Source organism: Gasterosteus aculeatus, chromosome 8, assembly GCF_964276395.1.
Source record: "Gasterosteus aculeatus chromosome 8, fGasAcu3.hap1.1, whole genome shotgun sequence".
Taxonomy (NCBI): domain Eukaryota; kingdom Metazoa; phylum Chordata; class Actinopteri; order Perciformes; family Gasterosteidae; genus Gasterosteus; species Gasterosteus aculeatus.
In genome coordinates this window covers 12,882,005-12,901,371 of record NC_135695.1, presented here as the reverse complement: position 1 = coordinate 12,901,371, position 19,367 = coordinate 12,882,005, and the positions used below count along the sequence as shown (strand labels likewise).

Below are 19,367 nucleotides of genomic sequence, written 5' to 3'. Positions count from 1 at the left end.
CCCGGAGAGAGAGACGGTAACGTTCCACAAACAACCTGCGAGAGCTTTTTATCTGGTGTGACTGCTTCGGTATTTGTTTTTGACATCGAGTTTACATCTTCAAAGTAATTGTAACTCTGTGGTTTCTTTATCAATTACAAGTTCTTGAATATTCAAAGCATTGTATATGCCGTATTAATGGTCTGGAGGCCAAAGCCAGTGACAGCAAGATTTTAGAGCTTTAAATAGTGATCATCATTTATTGAATAGGAATAAACTTTATTTCTATTTACCTGATTTCCAAGTTTGCAACTTTAAAACATACTAAAACAGGACAATATTACAATAAGAAACCAATCGCCATATAGAAATTATGTCTCAAATGACCACAACCAAATTACAAAGGGTGCAAGTTAAGAACAAGAGTATTCAAGTGAAGTTGCAGTGTTACACCCACAGGCAAACTGTTCTTAAATTTGAATTTCTTTCCTTATTCCCACTGGAATTTGGCAGTTTTGTCTTAACATCCGGGACTAGACTTTAAAGAAAATCTAGGAAGGACATCTTAGCCAGAACTAGGCCATTATTGCTTTGACAGTAATCATAAACCTTAGAAAACCATCTTTCTCTAATTGAAAACCTTGTTTACTGTACCTTCTAATACAGAAAAAAACACAACTCTTACAGTGATGGGAAACCGTTCTCATATTTTTCATAACCAGTTCATGAGAGGAAGCAGCCCACATTTAAGTTGAACAATAATTGGTTATTAAATTATATTTAAAGAACCTTGGAATTGACTCAATTAGACTGTATAACATACACTATTTTAATCACATAACATATAACATATTATGTTGACAATTATATTCTAATTCCCCATACAGCCATAGTTTACTAATTTTTAAGAAAAAAGCGGGACTGATGTGCCTCAAACCGTAGGTGAATACCCAGTGCCTGGACCGACTGTGAACTTTGGGAAGGAAATGAAGGAATACTGCTCTCCCCTTCCTCTAGAATCCTCTGCCTGAGGCACTTCCCTTTTCATCGGTAGCTGTAGCTCCCAGGGGTGAACGTGTGTAACTGAATTAAATTGTTGCAGGACGCTACTTAAACAGGAGTGTGCATGTGGAGGAAATCATTCTCAGCAGGAAAAAAGTTGCAGACTAAAGAGAAGACTACAGTGTCAGGCCTCTGAGCTGTATGGTGTCCCTGGTGTTGTGGGTCCTTGAGGGAGCTGCCTGGCAGGGACTGAACAGCACTCAGAGCTCAGCGAGGATGACAGGAAGTGGACGCGACAGGCCAAGTCGTCCAGGAAATCCTTCTGTAGCTTTGTTATTGCTTGAGAAAGCACAACAGGCAGCGACTGCACGTCGCGAAGGATGGAGTCCAGTTTCTCTTCCAGAGCTACGATCCTCCTGTCCAACTGCTCACTGCGATGTTGGAGCTCCAACACCAGATCATACATCATGTTCTGAGTCTGGGAAAACAACAGGGACGAGAGTCAAATCCGACATTGCGGGATGTGGTGGTCCATTTTAGGAGACATCAGGGTGAGCGCAGCAGCAAACTTCTCTCACAGTATTATGATTGCAGAAAACTTTAAAGATTTAACTTCACCAGCCCAACAAAAACTGAATGATTTGTCACCTATTAATGTACTTGCATAGTAGAGAAATAACACATGGGCCAAAAAGTAGTTAGGGAAACATGTCAACTTCATTTGACTTGGTAGTTTATAATACGGTGTGCTTACAGAAGTAAATTAAATTATTTTAAATGCCTGTAGTGTCCCAAATGAGGTAGTTTCCTAGTGATGTGCCTAATACCTCAAAACTTACTGTTTTTAAGGACAAAACGTAATTAGAATTTGATCCAAAACCATACCAAAATTATGTCTGAGGGTAAGTATTATAATATATAACAAGATTAACAATTTGAAATCCCATGAAACGTAAGCATCCGATATATTAAACACTAATATTTATTTAATTCTCTGTCATTGAAACGTCAGGAATCTATGAATGTGCAAATATCTTTCCATTTCTACCTCACAGAATACTCTCAGTGTTTGTGTACTGCAGGTTTCATGCTTGCACCTCACACTTGTGTAAGTTTGATATTGACTGCCAAACTGTGATGTGACGAAATCCTGCTTTTTCAACTCTTAAGTTGAGGGGAAGAACAGAGACCTTTCCTCCTTTCAGCAGATAAATATAAACGCAGCCTTCTAAAGCGTCTAACTCTGCACATACATACAATGGTACTTTAATTATATACACACCTTGGCAAGGTCAGCAACTGTATTGGCCTGATCAGCTAGTTTCCTTTGCTCCATTTTGACTCTTCGCAGTCTGAAACCCAAAATAAGAGCCAAAGTCCCTTATGTGCCAAACATAATAAATTCAAAGTACAGTTTGTCACAATAACAATTTGTGATTGCCCTAAAACCCATAGACACACATGTTGGCACATCATTTTTTTGTTGTTTTAAATCAGCACTCCTGTCGTACAACATTTTTACACCTACTGGTGGATGGCCTGCAGAAATTTCCGCTGATGGTGGCGCACTCTAGCATGGTCAATTTTCTTGACCAGCTTAGTGTTTTTGTAGATGAGCCACGTCTCCCTTAACACATTGGCTGCTGTGTTTTTTACCTGTGGAGGGTAGAATATCATCTGATATATATGATATATATACATATGATATCCATCATGATATCCATCATATATATATATATGGTAGTAGATTTAACCTTTTTGTAGAGTTGAGTGTCCATCATGAAGTTATGGACGTGCTTTTCGGCTCTGGTGAGTTCAGACTTCCTTGCAACAACAGCGACCACTAATGCTGTGCAGCCCGCTCCCTGAGAGAAAGAGCAGTCGATAGTGACACTTTAGCACAGAACATTCAACAGACATTGTTTAAAAATAATATAAGCCTCAATTAGCAGAATGGCAGCACAATGAAATATTAATATAATATAATAATGAAGCAAAATTATTCATATTGTCCGACCTTGCAACAACATAACATAAAATGTAAGGTTAAAGAATGTTTGGCATCATCCTCCGTCACCTGACTGTTTTACTGTATCTGCACAAATCTTACCATGATTCCTGTCAGCAGACAAACCCCCTTCCCGCAGTATGTGTGTGGGACCATATCGCCGTAGCCAATGGAAAGGAAGGTGATGGAGATCAGCCACATTGCTCCAAGGAAAGTACTGGTCACCTCCTTTGCATCGTGGTACCTACGGAAACATGACACCTGAAAGGCTGAAAGACGTTGCGTATTTTCTCAATTACATCGACTAATGTGTTTTCTATCACCGAGTTTGGTAATTCACCATTTGAATTTAATTGAAACAAACCTACGTACGAGGTAGAATATCTGCCGTGGCGGAAAATCAACTATTCAAGTCCAATACTTGAGTAATTGAATACAATTATTTGCTTTACCCCACTGACTACTAACTACTCCCCCACTAACGTTGAAGCTGATACCTCTCACACACACGCACGGTCCATGCTGCGATGATCCAACAGGACACACTGAAGACCAGCAGGACTGTGCCAGGACAGATGGTCATAAGAGTCTTCATGACAAAACGAGTGTCAAAGCTGATCTTGTTGAGCGCCCCGATGCTGCGCGAGGAAGCGTCCGTGAACAGTTTGCTGTGGAGCAGCATGACCCGGCCGATGAGGTAGAGGCGCAGGAACATCGGCACAGAGAGGATGATGTCAATGTCAGCGTCCGCCACTGATGCCGTGTAGCTGAAGGCCAGTCGAGCCGTCCAGGTGAACACATACTGACCCGGGATCGGATGGATGGCACAGATAAGGAGCTCAAAGGCAACGAAGAGAATGCGCTCAAAGGTCATCGCTATCCTCCAATCGTCTGCTCCGTTGTCCACCATGAAGAGCTGAAGAGAGATTTAAATTCAAATAATTCAACTGACCGCAAAACCAGGGGAATATTAATGCCAAATGTATTTGTACGAACTGTTGTTTCCTTAAAGGATTTGTTGGCAGGTTTACGGTTTTATCCAAACGAGCTGTACAGTATGTATCTTCCGCTGCATATTGTTAAGGAATATATATTTTTTTAAACTCTGATATTTTTTAAAAACTGATTGCCGTGGTCAGTTTCACAAGTCAGATATGCCATATATATGGTAATAGGCTCTCCTGGATACAAAATAGGCTTACTCAGGGGAACCAAGGGCCATGGGAGTTCACCTACCTGGATTTCCCTTGCATGGTACATGACAATGAGCCCAAGGAGGACAGCTGTGGAGAGGCTGATTAGGCCTTTCAGAACATATGAGCACATGGATTCCTGTAAATAATGGAGACAAAAAACTGATGTGTGCAGCCAGTTGCAAAGACACACAGACGGAAGAAAACAATTAAAGTAGGCGACATCTTCCCTCAAAGGAAAGAACATTGCCGCTCGGGTGCACTCAAATCTTGTGACGCTATGTTGGAATTAACAAATAAAAAGATAAAAAGGGGTTATTTTGAGGGGGATTACAGTACCTTGCTGTAAAATCCCCTCGACAACTCAGTCTCAATCACCATCACGATAATGCCAAACATCCCGCAGACCAAGGCGTAGTCACTCAGCTGTTTGCGCTTCCCATAGAGAGCTTTTCTCTGGCCCAGTCGGTAGCTAATGTCCTTGGTCTTCTTCTGCAGTACGCTGCCTTCCTCTCTGGTTTGATTCTCACTGCTGGCCTTACTGGAATCCTCCCTGATGACCTTGGAGAAGGCGTCCTCTAGAATGGCACTGTGAAGAAGCTGAGGGGGCTGTTCACCTGACTGGGGATTTGCAAGACTGGATCTTAAATTCACGTGGCTGCTCAGCGGTCTCACTGTATACCCGTTGACTATGTTGGCAGTTTCTAAGTTGGATGAATGTTGCAGAGTGTGTTTCGGCAGGGAGAGTGTTGATTCACTGAGTCGCTGAGATTTTGCCTACAAGAGAAAGCAAAACAGTCAGGAAATATGATTTATCAGACAACATATGCTGAGAGCCAGAGCACTGGAAAAATAAGAAAATGTATTTTTCCTCTACAATGAAAGTTAAAAGCCTGTCATTTCATACATTTGGAGGGAAATGACGCCTCACACCAGGTCAGGAAGAAGATTCATGTACCTGACTTTGTTGCTGTCCAGCTCTCTTCGGCATTAAATCCTGGTTCTCAAGTGAGCTATACTGGCTGCCAGAGAAGGACGGGACACTTTTGTTACTGGCTGGAGTAGACGACCTCTGTACCCGCATAGTGCCGGTTAAAGGGTCGCAAGGGAGATGTCGACACTTGAGCACGAGGGAGGGATCCCCAGACGACTTGCAGGTCTGACCACTGCTCATCGAGCACTGAGAGTCTGGTTTTTGACGTTGCTGAACCAACAGTGGTTCTTTGCCAAAAAGCTCTCTCCAGTTGAAGTCGGCCGGGACAGCAGGCTGAGGATGCTGGTAGAGCTTCCGATCCGTCTCAACACACTCAATGGAGTTCAGAGGAATATTGAACAAAGTCGCTTGGCTGCTGTCCTGAAGTTTAAAGTGATTGCAAGGCTGTTGCTGGAATAGTTCCTTTTCACCTTGATCACTGCATTGGAGCATGAAATCACCCTGTGGATGGTTCGCTGGGGTTTTGAAAAGATCCCTTTGGTTTGTTTTCTGCGGTAAAACCTGACAAGTACTCAAAGCTTGGGTGCTTTGTGAAAAGGTCTGGGTGTGCGGTGTGGGTAAAAGGGTCCTCTCGTTTGAAACTCTGGAGACGCAGTCTTGCTGGACGGTGCCCTGTTTTGATTGAGGGTGAAAACTAGAAACCCCTGGGTGTTGGTGTGCATCAGGACAGGAGCAACCACACCTGTCATTGTGGTTTGGATGTCCCACACCGGAGCCTGCCGTCTCAGCTGACGGTGAATCGTCTTCTACATTGCTCACCTGGCCACAGAGCAGGAGCCAGTCCTGATCGCTCAGCTGCGATAAGGTTAGGTTTCTGGTTTTCATTGGCGACATTTGGATTGAATCGCTTGGTGGACTGATTCCATTAGATGTTCCATGGGGCGAGGCTGAAACACAGCACAGGCTTGTCTCCTGTTGGGAACGAGATGCTTCCACAGAGGTAACCGAGTATCGATCTCGCATCCCTTCAGGAGTTTTGGCCTTGGGTGATGGACCGCCGGCGGTACAATGCTCGTGGTCTCCATCACGAAAGCCTTCACCTGTTGAATCAAGACGTCGGGTTCTATTGGTTGGTTTAACCAGAATCAACCTCATGGCATCACTGCGGAGCTGAAATGAGATTACACACAAATCATTTGTTTCACGTGTAACAGGAAAGAAAGAAGGGAAATGAGAAAGAGGAAGATGACTTGAAACAAATGTCCGGAAATACATGTGAATGCAGGATGTTGAGAGGAGATTGAAAAACGGTAATAGTGTCTAGACAGTCTTTAAAATCACTCACTTTTACCAGCTAGTTTATTTATATATTTAACAGATTTTACCTTATTTATTCTAAATTGCTTGATTGTATTTTGTATTGCTCTTGTGCGTATTGTTAAGCACTTTGTAACTTTGTTTTGAATGGTGTTATATAAATAAAAGTTATTATTTTGTAAGAGTGCAATATAATTATTCGAAATTGTGGTCGTATTTTTTACTTTAATCCTATAACTGCAATTTAAATCTGAATTCATATTATCTTCTCCACAACAAACAATTACATTGCATGAACAAATCTTGACTACTCTAGATTATCCTTACCTTCTTCTTCCATGAGTTATTTTTCTTCAAACTTGAAAAAGCAGGTTGCGAATAGCAAAAGCTCCCTTTTGCAGAACAGAAGTGTTCAGAAGAAGAGGAGCTTGAGTGGGTGCTGGACAGTGGCTTGCTTCCCTCACGTACAAACGCTTGATAAAGGAGCTTTGGAGACAGCTTTCCTTTGAAAGTAATCATTAGAATTCAACATGAAGAAAAAGGGCAGCGGCAGCTGGCTCGGTAAAGGGCTGCCATGCAAATGAGTACGGAGTGTGAGATAACAGCGACAGGTTACGATGCAAAACAAAAAGATGCAACATCAGACCGGTGTTAAGCCGGAACATCACACGTGAAAGCTCAAAGAAATCCCTACAAATTGGCAGTGGACTGATTGGTTGCTGTGGGAAAGAAAAGAAACTGGGCGGTTTCAATGCAAAAAGGAAAATAAAAGGTGAGTTGAGTCATTGAAGCTGTGTGGTTCAAAGGCCTTGGCAGAGGGTCTTATCTCCTCTTCCATAACAGCCGGGCCATAGACAAAAGTGCACTTAAAAAAAAATCTGGTACTGAATGAATCAAGCCAAAGTCCCGTCAGATGTATCCAAACAAATGTAACAACATAGCCGATGTTGTATTAATCATATCAAAAGATATATGAAATTAATATTCCTGTGGGTACATTTTATTCACTAAAGAAGTCTAATTCCTTTTGAAGTGAAGAAAAAACAGTGAAAACTATCCTAGGAATGTTTTTAACACCGCTTGATTTTTGGGCCGACAAAATATCTATCAAGATTTTTTGCATTAGCGGAACATTTCAATTCTCTAAATGTCTGCTGTTGCTCAGGATATTTCCCTTTAACTTTCTAACCCTTTGAACGTATGTGGGAAACCTCCAAGTCCAACATGCACAAACACTGCAGATACTTTAATTTAATCTTTTACGTCTATGTTACGTACATTTAAGACAGCTAAAGCTTTGTTTTTATTTGTGTTTTCTGTCTCTCCATCTGGCATCGGAAAAGCCTGCCGCTTGCTGCATCAGCAGCTCGGTATGTGAATGTTGCTGCGTTGGAGAAAACCTTTGTGACCAACGGCAGCACTGGACGGCTACAGAAACGAATGCCAAGGCAATTCAATAGCAATAACTATTGCATGACACATGGCTGGGTAAAAAATTAAATGAAGTACTACATTACAGCATTTCCCTGAAGTACTTGTTGATGTTTTATTTAGCTGGATTTAAAAAGGTTTATTTTAAGACCACCTGAAGGGAAGGAGCTTGTATCAGTGTCCGTCCTTTCTGGACAACCACCAATGCAACTCCACCCTCGGCAGGTCCATTGCAGCGTCGTTCAACGTTGGGTTGGATGGAAGCAGCAATACCAAATGTCAACAAAACAGAATCGGGGTCACAGCAATATTCTCCAAATTACAGCACATGAACCAGTTCCGAACAGGTTTTGTGCCTTCATACATGCTGAAGCATGAGCCCACACTTTAAACACAGTATCAACACGGCTATAAGTGTTTGTCTCACAACCCGAGTCCTCTTTTTTTCAAAAGGTTGTTCTCAAATTTACAACAGACTTGAGGTCACTGCTGGCTGAAAGCCAATGGGTCCGCTGAAGAAGACAAGGGAGGAAAATTGCAGCTACAGTTTAACTTCTGGAGATGGAGGTACGACTTATTTTTAGCAATTTGTTCCTTTGACAGTGACACATTTGTTATGCATTTTTTTCTGTAGTAACAAAACAGCATTTTGAGGCATTTAAATATGGGAGATTCTCTCTCTCACTGCGTTTAAGTTAAAAAAGGCAATGAAGGAAACTATATATATACTCTGACAAGATTCAAAGCATTGAATGACGTGTGACATTCAAAACTACATGACCTAAGCACATATTGCAGAGAATGACTCCATAGAATAATGGACAGGAGGCGTTGGCAGACTATTATGTCAACTATTTTGCTATTTTAAAAAACAAATCTTTTGGAGAAACTGGAAAGTCACTTGTCAAAATAATTAAAAGTGAAGAAAAAGTAATATGCAGCCTTTGCTATTTTAAAGACAGCCAGGATTACTGCTGGTTAGCAGTTTAACCCAGACACAAAATGACAACTACATTCTAAACTATGCAACTCCCTCTAACAGCAAACGTATAGCAAAGATGTTTGAATTACATTTCATTTGACTTGATTCGTGAGTAGAAAGTATCAGGAGATGTTTATGATCGAGTGGTGAACTTTAATAAGTTTATCTCAAAACATATGACTTCCCACATCCCCACAAGTGTCTAAAAAAAAGATCTAATTCAATTCATTAGCATTCATTATGCTGAAGTGTCAATGCTTTTGAGCTTGAAAGGAGAAAATGAGCTTCTCCTTTCTAGTAAATAGAACAACCAAGCTGAGTCCTTTGGATGCTGAGTGATTCTTTCTGAGCAGAAACAGGGGAAACTGCCATTAGCATCATCCATTTTAAAATTAAATTATTAGTTGTTTTTCTAAATGACAGTCTCCTATGTTGGTAGGCAGACAGTTCTCAAGTGGAGTTTAAGTGGCGTAAAAAGCTGATTCACTTGGAGTTGTAGGCGGAGAAGCGTTGGTTCAGGGGGTTCTCTGGCGACTTCATCCACTCCTTCTTCAACTGTTGCTTCAGCTGCGACAGCCTCATGTTAGGGTTCTCCTGTTTTAGGCGAGGCAGGTTGGCCTCCTCAAAGGCAGCATACGCTGCTTTCATCCTCCGCTCCGGGTGGTGGTCCAATTCCTCCGGGCCCCCCGTGCTGGAGACAGGAAGAGTGTGTAATGATGGCTTGTTAACATTCACTAGTCATCATTGTGGTGTCATAGGACTAGGAAACTTAAATTGAATCAATACTGACTAATCACAGGGACAATAGGTTGTCACAGACACAAAGTAGAAGTGGTACCTGAGCACAGAGATGGCATCTTCTATGGTTCTAGCTTCCACGGTTCCTTCTTCGGGGATAATTTTGTTCACGTTCTCTTCCAGTGGAGTCTCAAGATGGCTCTTTTCTGTGGGAAGAAATTGTAAATGATTTTAATGCCTGCAACAGCCAATTTTTTTTTTTTTATCATCTTATAACCGGCACAGTTCTGTCGTCAAATTAAACTCAAAATATACCTTTAGGCTTGAGCTCCTGCTGTTGCTCTAGCTCGTTCTGAAGCACCTCTTCGATCTGGGCGCGGGTCACTTTTCCTCCAGGTCCAACCTCCCTCAGGGCTCTGCCTTTTATGGTGGACAACTCCTCATCCAGAAGTCGTTGGTTTTCCTTTTTCCTCTCCAATAGCTCGAGCCTCTTCTTCTCCTTGTCATCCTGTAAAATCCAAAAGATGTCTCATGTGACATTTGTTCGTAAAAAAATGTTTGTGTTTGGCAAATCAAATCCCTTTTACTAGTGATATAACTGTTAAATAAGCTTCACCAATTCCTTGACATAAATAAATGAAATAGATAATCATGCAATAAAAAAATAAAAGGATTCCATTCTAAATATTATGAGGTTAAAAGAATTCCCCAATTGAATCTTTGTTTACTTCTGAATGTAATTGTTCTGTAGATGCTTGCTTTATAATTAGGATGTTATCCCTTACAGACTTTAGACCCATGGTAACCTGGATGCAAAATAGGATGCTTGATATGAATTAGACATGACAGTACAACCAGCATCTAATGTTTACATGTCCAATGATTAAAAATTAAAATGACTGTACACACATCATCCAAGTAGAAGAATATTCATCAAAATTCCCCAAAGTGGAAAACCACACAACAGAGAATGCACACCTTTCTTTGCTCTTTTTTGAGGACATGTTTGTCAGTTTCTTGCCACAAAGCGTCCTCTTCCTGCTTCTTCTTGCGGGCGTCTGCCACCGCCTTGACCTCGGCCTTGCGGGCTTTGGCTGTGGCTGCCTTGGAGTTCTCGCCCTGGAACTTCTTTGGCATCTCAACAGCTGCTCTTCAGCTGACACACAAAAGGGAAGACAAAAGAGAACGACGGGAGTGGTTTGACTGTTGAAATTGTTTTTCAAGCGGATTTAAATACTGATATAGCCGGTTAAACTCAGATTACAGATTAGACTACAGATTAGTCTTTTGTCAAGGCAACAAAGACTCTTCTTTTTAGTGTTCATCACGTACATATTGAAAAAAAAGTCTGATTGTTCGACAAATTGTATTTATGTTATGAGTCTTGAGCACCGTTACTTTATAAATAGCTCATTGGGTAACCACAGTAATTCCAGGTTTTCTTATATAATCTTCGTTTTACCTGGTAATTAAGTAACAAAACGGAAGCCAGTTAGTGATCAGCCAATTATATTTGTTAACATAGATAATGATTCATTTGAAAATACCGAATACCATTTTTTAAGCAGACGAGCTGGCAAGAGGCAAGCGAAGTTTAACCAAGCCGCAACCTAATTATTTACAAATTCACAAAATGCAGACGTTCGGCTTTAAACGTTGGTTAGCCACAGCTAGCTGATGTTAGCCTGCCACACAAGACTGTTTTCATTGTCAGAGAAACAGCCATTCTCTATTTACATTTTACCTCGATTTAGCTGAGAGGATAATGACAATAACACACACCGTATATATATGGTTTCATACCAGTATGACAAGAGTAACAGGTCACAATTAGACGACTGTTAGCTCCTTTTTCGAAGAAGCATCTGCACCTCTGAAACCAGGGCGCATTCTGATGACGCAACGTCCCCGCTGGTTAAAGCGCTAGAGCTCCGGGCTCAGGGAAGCTGTGTTCCTGTGTACTCCGCTAACGTCTCGTGTTGGAGGCAAACACTGTCCTTTAAATGACTTGTTAGCTCTTCGGTGAATATTATATATGTTTGCCAGGTGCCAAGAGCTACATCTAAACGTTAACAAATGTGAAATTCATCCAATTCAGTTCATTCAATAGGCGATTGTTTATTATTTTTGCTAAGTATCTGAAACCAAGGCCCAGAGACAGCTTTAAAGTATTTAAAGTACGAATCTAAATTAGTATAGTGTACATATTTCTTCAGCACTCACAATCCAATTTTCCACAATATCCTTAACCAGAGCCACGTTGTTCTTGAGGTTTTTCCTGTAGCAATAATTTTTGGTAATATATTCAGCATGCAACCAGTATAGAAAAAGTTTACTGCTTGGCAAAGTAAAGTAAAACTGATTTAGAAGTAGTGTCCTCTTAAAAAGAGTGCACCATAAACTATACAATTGCACATACTTTAACTACTCAGTCTGAGTTCATGACTAATTGACTCATTGGACAACACTGGACAATTTTATGCTGCTTTCATATTCAACTCACGGCACACAAAATAGATATAAGATTGTAAATATTTTATTATGGTAAACAGTTTTCAGAAAAAGAAACTACACAGATTTTTACATTGCAAAATGACATGCTGGAATATAATGGTTAACGCACATCTCTCAAAAGCAACTGGATGGTTTAATCTAAGTTGGTGGACAGAAACAGCTGGAGCTCATCTGTGTTCTTTCAGAAGTCATTGTCACTCTCCTCCAGCAAAGTTGGTCTTATGCACCCCTTGGATGGGCGGGCACCGCTGGACACTGGGCCCTCCAGACTGTCATCTTCCAAATCTTTGCTCTCCTCATTGCCTTCATCGACCTCGTCGTCCTCATCCACATCAATCTCACTGTCTTCTGTCTGAAACAGCAGGCAGGTATGGACACATAATAACTACAACTATTTCAGTGTTCTGCGCCCAGTTTCCTGGGCAATTATTCAAAACACAATGTCAAACTACAATAGGGGTGGACATATTCTCATTTTAACTACACAATGAACCAGCCAAAGTCTCACAAATACTTCAATCAGACTGATCTAATCATGGAATAAACGCTTTGGCTGTAATGAGAACGTGCTGAGTCCAGAACTGATTTGATGAAAATCATTGAACTGGGACGTGTCCATCTGGGGTAAGATAATTACAAGGAGCAGATAAACAATTTACCTAATTTAAAAGGAAAAATCCATTCCAGATGTTAAAAACATTTGCACCAATGTTCAAAAACTATACCTGCCAAAATGCTTTGTAAAACAGTCACCCAGGGATGCAAATACAAAAGCAATAATTCCTCTTTCTCCAGTGGGATTGTCTTCCTTTCTTTCGCTCTCTTGCCCCTCTTTCGATAACAAACACAGCTTATGAGGTCTATACTTCTTATGTGCTTGACTAGAGGTACAATCTGAAAAAGAGTTAATGTTCTCTGTGAGAGATGGACGTCACTAAATATCTTTAGCATGTTAGCAAGCTCTCATAGTTCTCCACCTTGTTAACTGTATGGACTGTTAACAAGGTGGACTGTGCCATTAATCTAATGAGCACCCATGCCTGGTCCTGTGTGAAAAAGCTCTACCACCTTGGATAATTTGAGAATAGATTTTTCCTTTACAAACACAAAGGTGAGTGAACTAGATCCCGGTCCTGCACAAACCTTTCCTTTCCGTGTTTTTTTCCGTGACTTTCTGGACACAGCTAAAGAGGGCTTTTAAAATACAAGTGAATGACAAGTGAACAGAGTACAGCAAAACTCAAAGGGATGGGAAACCGATCCAAGTTGGTACACAGGAATAGTTGGCTAAAAATGAAAGCGAAACAGCTTGGAGAATCTAGGGTCACTCAGAGGAAATTCTGGCAAGAAATCTTTCAAATGAAAAGATGCATTCTACGTAAGGTTTAATTTGAGACATAGAAACAAGGAATATTGTATGGATTTTGCTTTGTCAATACTAACCTCATCACTATCACCGCCCTGCATGTTCCCGATGAACCGAGCTCCTCTTCCTGTGGTGAAAAAAGAGGCCAAGAGGCACATTATATTAAGTTGATATGTTTTAATGAATAAAGCATTTTATTTTGAGAACTGCAGACATGAAATCAATCGGAATCACAGAAAGCCGAACAATAATGAGAAATTGTAGTCTTAGCAATCTTTTTCCAACCAACTAATCATAAATCATAAAAAGGACATTGCTTTTCCTTGTGTGTGTACCTGCCAGGATGCCGTTTCGTGTGGGCCGTGGCTTGGAAGGTCGACAGTCTTCCATGTCGCTGTCTGAGCCGTCGTCCTCTGGAACGTCCATGTCAGAATCATCGTCTTTCACTGCAGAAAACAAGTGTGTGAGATCATAAACGTGGTTTGGATTGTGTGACTATTGCTTTGCTTCATCAGGTTGTCTCACAGGAGCTCTTGGTCAGATCCCTTTCCTCCTCCTCCTGCAATGCATGCTGCATCATCCGAAGTGTGTTTTCAGCCTCCTGTAGTGGAAAGAATATTGGGCTGCATTTATTTGGCACTTGAAAAGTCAGAGTTTTATGAAATATAAAATAAGTACATTAGAAAGTTCATTCACAAGAAAAAATAGATTACGTATCATACATACAAACGCAACCACACACACACACACACACACACACACACACCTCAAACCTCTCCTGCTCCATTCTATGGTATTCATCCAGCTGAGACTCCAGGAAGCAGAGGTTTCTGAACTTCTCCACAAAGGTTTCATATTGCTTCTGCAGATCTTCCTCAATCTTCTCGTACTCATCCATGAAGGCCGGCCTAAAATAAATTGTGATAAAGAAAAAACAACACTTCAAAGCCTATTTAAAGACTTGAAAAAAGAAGAGTAAGATGGCTAAAAGGTTAGATATTGCAGTGGTCATTGAGCACGTCTGCCAGCTATTAGGGTAGATAACTGACCTGACACTCTGCAGCGTCTGGAGCCTCTTAAGATTCCTCTCCTGCTCCTGTTTCTTCTTTTCTATCTTTGCGTCCAGACTGGTTTCATCAGAAACAACGTTACTCAGCATGTCTTTTGTCTTCTCCACACTTCCCTTGACATGAACACAAATGCATGGCGAGAGATTCAGTGCCTTTTCATAGGGAAAAACAGGTGTACGTATATTCAAAAATTGTGCATAGTCATGATGAATACATACCAAAACCTCCTTGATGGCAGCTTTTAGGGCCTTTTCAGTTCCATTGATCTCCAGAGGTCTGGCGATGGATGCAGTTCTCATTTCCTGTTGCAACATTGAACGCACAGACAGCATCACTTTCACCAGTCTTTTCAAATAGACCACATTACAAATTGTACAGGGGCGAACATCTGAGAGCAGCAGCTTTGGCTTACTGCAAAAAACAAGAAAACAAATTTACATCATACTACCAGCCTCATTAGCACTCACAGACAAATAACTAAGGGTTAAAAAGTTTGGATAATGACAGTTTTAGGTCAAATTTGTCTTGAAGACAAAAGTTGTTTGAGAAAATAACAATTCAGTTTAAAATTAGAAATCCAAATCTATTTTCATTAAATCGCTGTTTCCTAAAGTACACATATATATATATATATGAATATGAAGCTTTGCCTTCAAAGTGGAAAACATAATTATTATCTGTTCATTTGTTTCCCTCACCCTTAGATCGACCTCTTTTCCCAGCAAATCATACAGAGAAGCTCCTTTAGATGTGACCTCAGATGCTAGCTGCCGAGCTGCTTTGAGATCTGAAATCTAAAAGGGGAGACAGAGTGAGACCTAATCAGCAACAGTGGATTTTTTTCTTTCAATTTGGATTTGATACTAGATAGATTAAAATATAATATGGAATAGAAGGTGAATTAAATTAGAGGAAAATATAGCATAAGGTGTGTCAAACACATATTATTGACTGTTTCATTATCTACATGCATGTGGGTTGGACCAACTAGATGGTGAGCACATGAGGGGTTGCAATAAAAGCTAATACAAACCAATCTAATTGAATGGCACTCAATGTAAAACTTCTTAAAACTAATAGCGTAGTTATTAGGTTATTGAGATTAAAAAGGACTACGTATACTGTGTGTAAAAATCACTTCCCACCCGTGATCCGAGGTCGAACTTGAACTTGCTGTTGTCCTCCTCAGCTGTGTCTGCCAAGGCCATCTGCTTGGTTTTCATAGCGCTGTACAGTACTGAAGTAATCTTCAGCATCTCTTTCACTGCGTAGCCATCAGCCTGGTAGAGGCGCTTTGTGTTCAACTTGATGTGAGCCTTTGTTACCTGAAACCGAGTAACACTGTTTAAAAACAGACTGACTAACAACACGCCTTTCTTTAAATATCTCAGAGTAATCTGTACATTCTATATGAATTCAAGAAAATACATTACCATAAACTGGGCCACTGCCTTGATAAAAAATATTCTGTCTGACTCTGTATCAACATCTGTGGGAATGTCCATCTGAGGCTCGTATCTACATAAAAAGGAAACAAGAGATGGATGGAGAGACACATGAAAAGAGCAAAATATATGTCAATATATCGTTTTGGCTGATCCAAGTGAAAACAAGACATCCGATCCAGAAAGTGGGAAAAAAATGTGTCTTAAAAGTAAATGACGTAAAGAAATTTTCAAGTTAGAACTACATCAAACTAAAAAATGCGAGCATTTCCTCTTTCTTGAGAAGTATTACTATTAATTGAATCAACACAAAATCATGTGTAAAGTTATGGCAAAAAAAGATTATTAAGTGGTTACAACTTGATGGATCCATAGTGTGTAGTTGGAGCATAACGTTACCTCCTTACAAGCCATATGAGGATTTCTGCCACTAAAGTGAAGTTTGGTGTTCTGAAGTTTTCCATGGATATCAACCGAGGATAGCCCAAAGCTCTCATCGTTTCTGTGAAATCTGACACATTTTCAATTTCAATTGTTACAGAAATACAAAAAACACACATTTTCAGCAGTGCTAAAATGTTGATTGAATTCAATCACTTACTTCTTAAGTCTCTGAAGGACATTTTTAACAAAATGTAAAGCAGAATATGCAAGGGTTCCTCTCCACGCTGCAAAGTAGAGATAATATAAGGTTATTCAAAGCCAACGTTAACCCAGCATTAGCTACTGACTTTGCGTTACAGATGTTTGTACAATATAAGACTGGTCGAGATATGCTGAAAGACCACAAAGTCCTCAGAGACACATTTTGAGAACATAACATAACGTTGAGTTATACAAATACACCTGACATGACTAACGTTAGTTAGACAATAAATACAAACCCACATCACAATTTAGTGGTGATGGGAAAAACCTTCACGTAATCCTTATTTTTTTAGTGTCGATTTAATGGTTAACGTTAGATAGCGTCGTTCGACCGGCAACCGAGTGCGTAACTGTAACGTCCATTTGACTAACGTTACTGTAACCGCGGAGTTTTTATTAAATAGCCTGGCGAGCTCGGAGCTAACGTTGGATGGTAACGTCAGGACGTCGCCCGTTGCTAACTGCAATAGCCTGTAACAAGAGATTGTTTTTTGAAGTATCTGATTAACGAGTTTGCCAACGCAAAATATCGTGCTTACGGGGCTGATATGATGTTGTTACCTGTCGTTGTTGTATCTGGGCTAGGTGGCCATTCGCGTCGACCATTAATGGTCGCTATGGAAACACAGTCTTGTGCTATTTTCTTCTTCTTCTACTTCTTTACTTTTTCTTCTTCTCGTGTTTTACGGCAGTTATTATTGACGATGTTGCAGTAGTGCCACCGTCAGGTTTCCAGTATACATTCGTCCTAAAGTCCAGTCGTCCTTGTCAAATTAAATAATAATTTCTCCTTTTGAGCACTTTGTTCACATATACTTTTAACGGTGTCCCAGACCTGCCGTATTTTCCTCAGTATATATCATTTTATTGTCTTTTCTGTGTAACTGCCACACACAATATAACAATAAGCTTATTACCTCATGACATAGATTGTCAACTTTTTGAATATATATTCCTTCCTTGTACGGTAAATCAACGAGGTCTAAAAGACTAGCAAAAAGGCTGTGTTTGATTTACAGTGGCGTTAGGAACATTTGCATATTACGTCTGATTTGGGTATTTAATCAGAATTAATATGATTTGAGGTAGATTTGATTATAGAGTTGATAGAACCTCAACCTTGACCAAAGAAAGATTTTCGGGGGTTCTGGGTGAAAATAAGTATTTGTTATAACAATAATGAACAACAATTAATATAATAAATAATATATTATATTATTATATAATATATACAATACTCATACTAAAGACATTAATATTAACAATAATAATAAAGAAGAAAGGTCATGAGAATAATAATTATATTGACATCGGGGGGCATTTTTCTACATAGCTCTAGTACTTTAGTATAACTCGAATGTACTTGTACTTGAGTTCTTCCATCTTAATTAATGTAGTACTTCCACCTAAAGTAATCCTACCTTGACAGGAAACAGCTGTAAAATGGAAATACTCCAGTGAAGTATTAACATGCCTAATAAAAGCACATCCCACCACTGCATAAAATAGTTTGTTTCTTTTATTTCTATACGTTTATACTGTCACGACGCACACATGCCTTATGGAGTATCCTACAACATTGTTCCACCGTCGGTGTCCGTCGGTGGTGCAATAACAACGGTGGCCACAGGGGGGCGACACCTCCCAGTCTGCGCCACATAGGCCTCTTATTTCCGTGTGCTGCACTCCTGACGCAGAGCATGATGGAGCAAACTGGCGAGCAACCTCACAGCAACAACAACACCGCGACTGGAGTTGAACCTCCCGCCTGCGGCCTCCACAGTAAACGTCTCAAGCAGCTGGAGAATGCCGCCCTGCAGACCACTTTGATATCACAGATGGAGACGGAATCCGGGGCGGAGGCCGGGCGGTGCGCCGAGCAGCGGCGGTCCGGGGAGGACGAGCGGTCCAACGGCTCGTCCTTGAGCCACCGGTCGGCCCCTCCGCAGCTCTGCGCGGAGCTCGAGGCGGGCGAGCTGGATTCGGCCGGAACCGCCGACGAGGAGCGGGTGGAAGAGGAAAGGACCCTGACGGACCATTTAAACAAACGCCTGCTGTCGTCGTTTCTGGAGAAGATAAACGAAAGGGACCTGGCGCTTCCCGGCGTCCAGCGCCTGGACTGCGCGGTAGCGGACGAGGACTCGAACAGGGCCGCGGAGGAGTGGTGAAGCGCCGCGGCATGGAGGTGTTTGAGGGACCGGGGACCGATGGTGCAGGGAAGCACAATGCGATAACATTACGGAAGGAAAAACAAGTGATTTTCTGTTAGGTCTGCCGATTTGTTTTGGAAGATCGATTGTCTGGACATTGTATGCAAACTTTTGTATAATGAGGATGGGTAAACAGTTAAGAAAATGCAATAAATGACCACCGTGTGATGGGAAGTGCTACTTTACTGGTTACACGTATCTGGCAGCCATAATGTGTGTATCCATGTGTGTGTGTGCATCGGAACGATTCAAATGCTATTTAATCGTCACCAGATGTCAGTATACACCAAAATATACAATAATACACCTTAATACCGTTAGGAATGGCAGGATATAATCCCATAGCTTCTTGCTGTTTTCTCTTATTTTGAATAGCCTTAAATTGAGAACTGGATTCTCATTTTAATAGAAATTGTAATTGACCTACAATGTATACCAGTATGATGTAAATGAGGTTCCTAAATGTTAAGCTATTTTCCTTTAACCTTAATCTAAAACCTATAAATGTATGATCCATAACAGTTTGAACA

At 40.8% G+C, this 19,367-nt stretch overlaps 4 protein-coding genes across 8 annotated transcripts; 1 reads left to right on the top strand and 3 right to left on the bottom strand.

The window, feature by feature from the left end:
* Positions 1-225: 225 nt before the first annotated feature.
* Positions 226-7,072, bottom strand: kcnn1b (potassium intermediate/small conductance calcium-activated channel, subfamily N, member 1b). The gene is made up of 10 exons (XM_040183518.2): positions 6,761-7,072; positions 5,141-6,286; positions 4,522-4,959; positions 4,226-4,321; positions 3,487-3,905; positions 3,092-3,233; positions 2,736-2,846; positions 2,510-2,637; positions 2,264-2,333; positions 226-1,459 (listed from the first exon to the last, which is right to left on the bottom strand). Exons 1-10 carry the CDS (start codon positions 6,950-6,952, stop codon positions 1,166-1,168), a joined length of 3,036 nt encoding a protein of 1,011 aa, XP_040039452.2. The 5' UTR covers positions 6,953-7,072; the 3' UTR covers positions 226-1,165.
* Positions 7,073-8,978: 1,906 nt separating this feature from the next.
* Positions 8,979-11,579, bottom strand: ccdc124 (coiled-coil domain containing 124). 2 transcript variants are annotated; one of them, XM_040183521.2, is made up of 5 exons: positions 11,388-11,579; positions 10,563-10,740; positions 9,900-10,092; positions 9,685-9,790; positions 8,979-9,537 (listed from the first exon to the last, which is right to left on the bottom strand). In XM_040183521.2, exons 2-5 carry the CDS (start codon positions 10,719-10,721, stop codon positions 9,330-9,332), a joined length of 666 nt encoding a protein of 221 aa, XP_040039455.2. In that variant the 5' UTR covers positions 10,722-10,740; positions 11,388-11,579; the 3' UTR covers positions 8,979-9,329. The 2 variants fall into 2 exon arrangements, with proteins under 2 accessions (XP_040039455.2, XP_040039457.2); XM_040183523.2 differs by having other exon boundaries at positions 11,367-11,565.
* A 525-nt stretch (positions 11,580-12,104) lies between these two features.
* cluap1 (clusterin associated protein 1) lies at positions 12,105-17,478 on the bottom strand. 4 transcript variants are annotated; one of them, XM_040185076.2, is made up of 13 exons: positions 17,189-17,478; positions 16,581-16,647; positions 16,379-16,490; positions 15,968-16,052; positions 15,680-15,859; positions 15,233-15,328; positions 14,753-14,836; positions 14,514-14,647; positions 14,231-14,372; positions 13,990-14,065; positions 13,800-13,910; positions 13,542-13,591; positions 12,105-12,450 (listed from the first exon to the last, which is right to left on the bottom strand). In XM_040185076.2, exons 1-13 carry the CDS (start codon positions 17,231-17,233, stop codon positions 12,280-12,282), a joined length of 1,353 nt encoding a protein of 450 aa, XP_040041010.2. In that variant the 5' UTR covers positions 17,234-17,478; the 3' UTR covers positions 12,105-12,279. The 4 variants fall into 4 exon arrangements, with proteins under 4 accessions (XP_040041010.2, XP_040041011.2, XP_077964391.1 ...); XM_040185077.2 differs by having other exon boundaries at positions 17,167-17,283; XM_078108265.1 differs by having other exon boundaries at positions 16,387-16,490; positions 17,189-17,283.
* Positions 17,479-18,327: 849 nt separating this feature from the next.
* On the top strand, positions 18,328-19,017 carry LOC144411447 (uncharacterized). Its single transcript, XM_078108264.1, has one exon. It carries the CDS (start codon positions 18,328-18,330, stop codon positions 18,793-18,795), a length of 468 nt encoding a protein of 155 aa, XP_077964390.1. The 3' UTR covers positions 18,796-19,017.
* Positions 19,018-19,367: the final 350 nt, after the last annotated feature.